Here is a 4,316-nt window from a genome sequence, read left to right as displayed (position 1 = left end):
TAATAATAATAATAATGAACTTATTTGAATGCTCCAGGATGTAGTTCTGCTTTTTTACCAGCAGAGGAAGCGTTTGATCATCGTTAGGAAGATGTTCTCTATTATTCTCTGCAGGCCTTTGTCTGTACTTCCTATGAATTGAAGAGAACACATTTTCATTAACCAACCCTGCTGAGCACATATATAATGACTCAGTAAGAAATGCCCCGAGCATTTGGTGAGGGGGGGGATTAGCAGCTATAGACTCGACTTCCCGTCTTTCTCAATAACTGTTTGAAACTCACTGGAGGACGGCATCAATTGGATGTGTGGTTTTTTTAATTAAACAGGGAGTTTGAATGCTCACAGAGACAATATTGCATGCACACAAGTACAAATGACACTCAGCCTTTTCACCTGCCTCAGAAAAATCCCAGGAAGCTGTGAGGGAGCCACAGAAAAAGAGGCTTTATAATCGTTTCTAGAGATTTTCCTCAATCCCCAGGAGTTATTGGAAGAGAAAAAAAGTGTGGATGAATAACATGCAATAGCAAAGTTTTTTTTTTGTTTTGTTTTCTGTTCTTTATTTAAATACTCTGAAACATATTACAATATAGGTGTCATATTTACAAAACAGTCACAAAATCCAAGTTCCACAAAAGAAGTCCATGCAGTCACATGCAAAACTCTACAGAGCAAAGATTTCATACAAAAATACATGATCGTTTTAGCAAAAACAGCTGAGGAGACTTGAAACATCCAAAACGCTGATCGTGGAACTGAACATTTAATGAGAAACAACAGAAGCACAGCTCTGCCATTCATTATGAGCATTCAAAGCTTGTTGGTTTGTCGTTTTGTTTGTTCCGACTAACAAACTCATTAATGAGAATCAGATAAAGTTGAACTTAATTGACACACAGCCGGTGCGCAGGGTACACCTATTCATCAGTATGCTTCCTGTTCTCCAGTACTTGTCAGATCTGTGAAGTGGGGATAAAAAGGTCACCACAGAGGAGGGAGGGGGGGGGGGGTCTACTGCCTCGGAGCTGTACTCGCTTTCACCGCCGCCTTGACAGGGGCTCCCTAGAGGGCCGCAAGCAGCTCGCTGAGCAGCACCTCCCTCTCTCCCAGCAGCACGTCTCTCTTCAGACTGGTCCCTTTGTTCACAACCTTAATCTTCATGGCCAGACTCTTGACCTGCGCCTGGGGCAGCGCGTCGAAGAAAAAGTCCTCGTTGAACACCGGGTTCCGGCTGTTCTTGATGATGGTGCTCCGCTGCTTCTGCTGCTTCCCCGGGTTCAGGTAGAGCGCCACGCAGCAGTTGATGTTCTTCGGGTCCGTCTGCCTGTCGTACAAGGCCTCGGCGGCGAGCACGCGCACCCTCAGCCTGGCGGCCTCCGGGTCGTAGTGGGTGCTCAGCCTCAGTGTCCCCCCCTTGTGGAGGTTGACGGTGTGCTGGCGCTGCAGGAGGTCCGGCGCCGCGCCCCGGGGGGCCCCGGCTTTGCTGCCGCGGAAGGCCGGGGAGGGCGGGCAGCGCGCGCGGCGCCGCTGCAGCTTGGGGCTGTTGTCTGCCGAGCTGCACTCATCGGTGGAGAGGGAACTGTGGCGGGCCAGGGAACGCTTGGCGCGGGACACCTTGGAGAAGGATAAAAAACACATGAGATAACTGAAATCAACGATCTCCTAACTTCAGATTATACTGACAGCACTCAAACGTGAGAGGAATCACCTTGGCCTGGGTCTCCTGTGTGATGGAGCGGAGGAGGGAGGCGGATCGGGACAGGAGCGGGGAGTTAAAAGGGGAGGATTCCGCCGAAGAGCAGGTGTCGCTCTCACCGCCACTGAAATAGCGGTAGGGGTTGGGGTCCGCCGGGGCCAGCAGAGTCCCCCCTTGAGAACGCCTCTGCGAGTTCGGGGAGGTGAGAGGGCTGTTGGGGTCACTGTGGAACAGGCTCTCCTTGCGGCGGGTGTGGGGGGACTCCATCAGAGTGGAGAAGCCGTACGAGGTTTGGGCTTTGGGGACGTACGGCAGGGACATGGCAGTCTGGGACTGGGGGTCAGCGTTGGTGTTGACGCCGACGCCCAGCTTGTCCGCAGCCCCGGAGCCCGGCTCATCTGCGCTCTCGATCTGGATGATGTGACGGTTGGCTGACTTCTGGAGGTTGCGGGCAAAGAGGCGGGGGCTGCAGGGGCTCTTGCTGCTCCGAGCCCTGGGGCTCTTGCTGCAGATGGCGTGGTCGGAAGAGGAGGGTCTCAGAGGGGAGCGGTGCTTCGCCTCCGGGCTGGAGGACTCCTCTGGGGGGCAGCAGATAAGTTTGGGGGGGATGAAGAAATCGGGGATCCTTTCTGGAGTTAACACGTTGGCGTAGACAGCGACTGGAATGGCCTCTGCTGTCTGCGGGGGCTGGGAATGGGTCCCACTGCTCTCCACGGAGCTGCGGAGCTTCTCCAGTAACCACATGCCCACTCAGACACCTCAGCTCACAGTTTATCTATCAACAGAAAAGTGGTGTACGGAGGGGAGACAACATGTTAACAAGATGCAGGCAAACAGAACCCCTTTTTTGATGGGTGAAAAAAAAGAAAATAACACTACAAATAAAAGCCTCCTTTAGAATCGGGAAGGTTGTAAAGTGAAAAAAGTAAATAGAATCACAAAGTAGCCATTTTCCCCTTAAAAAATAAAAACTTTTGAACACAATCTGCAAGAAACACTATAATTAAATAAAAAAATCAACAAACTTAAACAAAACATCTAAAATAAACAGCAGTTTGTTACTTTTTCTAAATAAAAGCTGTAATGTCATTTACTTCAAAGTAAAAGATTACAAGTTTAACTTTTTTTTTTTTTTGCCCAGAGAAATACGAGTCAAGTGAACCCACCTGTTGGATGTAAACTCTTTTGTCCTTTAGAAATAAAAACAGAGGCTCTGGTCGCTTCCTCTCCAAGCCCTCCGTGCGTAAAAACCCTAAACGCGTTCTCCTTTCAGCGCTCCGCCAGCAGGGAAGGGGGTCTTTGTGGATCAGGCACTCCGGCTTTATAAAGACAGGGTCTCTCTGACTCCTGAGCCAATGAGAAGGTGCTGAGACCTTCCCGTGATATTTACCATAAAACTGTTCCGCGCGCATGCAGGCACGCGCAACAAGGGTAGGAGGGAAGCGGGGGGCATTTAGAAGCTGCTGTCTCATCACACCACTGACTTGTTTCTGCAATTTCTCTCGACTTTTTTATTTCAAAGAATCTCTAAGGAAAAAAAAAACAACTAAAATACGGATCTGATAGAGGAACAAATACCATAATTGGACTTCCGTGTAAAATACTGACATAAATGAACAATATGTTGTCTCTTACATCTGCACTTGTTGATAAATGAAGAAAGAACTTTTGTATTTACGTGCTGAAGTACCCCCCCCCCCMCCACCACCACTTCCCAAGAAGCAAAGCGTGGCAAACAAACAGGGTTCTGAGCAGTTTTTTTAAGTTGGGTTTGAGAAATAGTTATAAACAAATATCTTACCTGTTGGGGATAGCTCCTTGAATGACATTAGCTTGGAGAAATAAAGTTTTATTCTGAATAGAAATAATAAGCTAATGACCCAATAGGGGCCAAGATCAAGGTCATGCCATTATAAAACAACTCCTGTCCCAAAACGTCTATAGTCACAAAACAAACAAACAAACAAACAAACACAAACAAACAAACAAACAAACAAACAAACAAACAAACAAACAAACACTTTATAGCTTTCAGACAGTTTATTTGTAAAAGCATTTTTAGGTGCATTTCGTTAGGAGTCATGGCAGAATGAAAACAGAAAAAGAAAATAACTTTTAACCCATGGGTGTCAAACTTATTTTCATCGATGGCCACATAAGCACTGTGGTGGCCCTCAAAGGGCCTGTTGCAATTAACTTCGGCGGCTGTGGCGGAGTGGTTAGGGGAGTCGTCCTGGAACCGGAAGGTCGTGGGTTTGATCCCCACTCCAGCCATTTCAGTTGTTGTGTGTCCTTGGGCAAGACACTTCACCCACCTTGTCTACTGATGGTGGTCAGAGGGTCCGGTGGCGCCTGTGTATGGCAGCCTCTGTCAGTGTACCCCAGGGCAGCTGTGGCTACAATGTAACTTACCGTCATCAGTGTGTGAATGTGCAACACATTCTCACTCCCGAGTCGTCACATATTGACGTTTTTCAAAGGTCCCTTTGCGTCCAATTTTGACGCATCAGGTACCCCCCTCGCGTCAGTCCTTGCCGCCCGCGGCTTTTCCGGGTTGCGCCACCAGGGGTCTTTGGGTCGGGGGTCTGAGGTTAACATTAGGGATCAGGATAAATGG

General features: G+C 48.5%; 1 protein-coding gene across 1 annotated transcript; it reads right to left on the bottom strand.

Moving 5' to 3' along the window:
* Positions 1-300: 300 nt before the first annotated feature.
* LOC106526255 (C2 calcium-dependent domain-containing protein 4C) lies at positions 301-3,305 on the bottom strand. The gene is made up of 3 exons (XM_014020818.1): positions 2,866-3,305; positions 1,712-2,474; positions 301-1,617 (listed from the first exon to the last, which is right to left on the bottom strand). Exons 2-3 carry the CDS (start codon positions 2,441-2,443, stop codon positions 1,066-1,068), a joined length of 1,284 nt encoding a protein of 427 aa, XP_013876272.1. The 5' UTR covers positions 2,444-2,474; positions 2,866-3,305; the 3' UTR covers positions 301-1,065.
* Between the last annotated feature and the right edge of the window lie 1,011 nt (positions 3,306-4,316).

Source organism: Austrofundulus limnaeus, unplaced genomic scaffold (assembly GCF_001266775.1).
Source record: "Austrofundulus limnaeus strain Quisiro unplaced genomic scaffold, Austrofundulus_limnaeus-1.0 Scaffold3, whole genome shotgun sequence".
NCBI classification, from domain to species: Eukaryota; Metazoa; Chordata; class Actinopteri; order Cyprinodontiformes; family Rivulidae; genus Austrofundulus; species Austrofundulus limnaeus.
The sequence above is the reverse complement of the archived record's forward strand: the minus strand, read 5'-3'. Positions and strand labels throughout refer to the sequence as shown.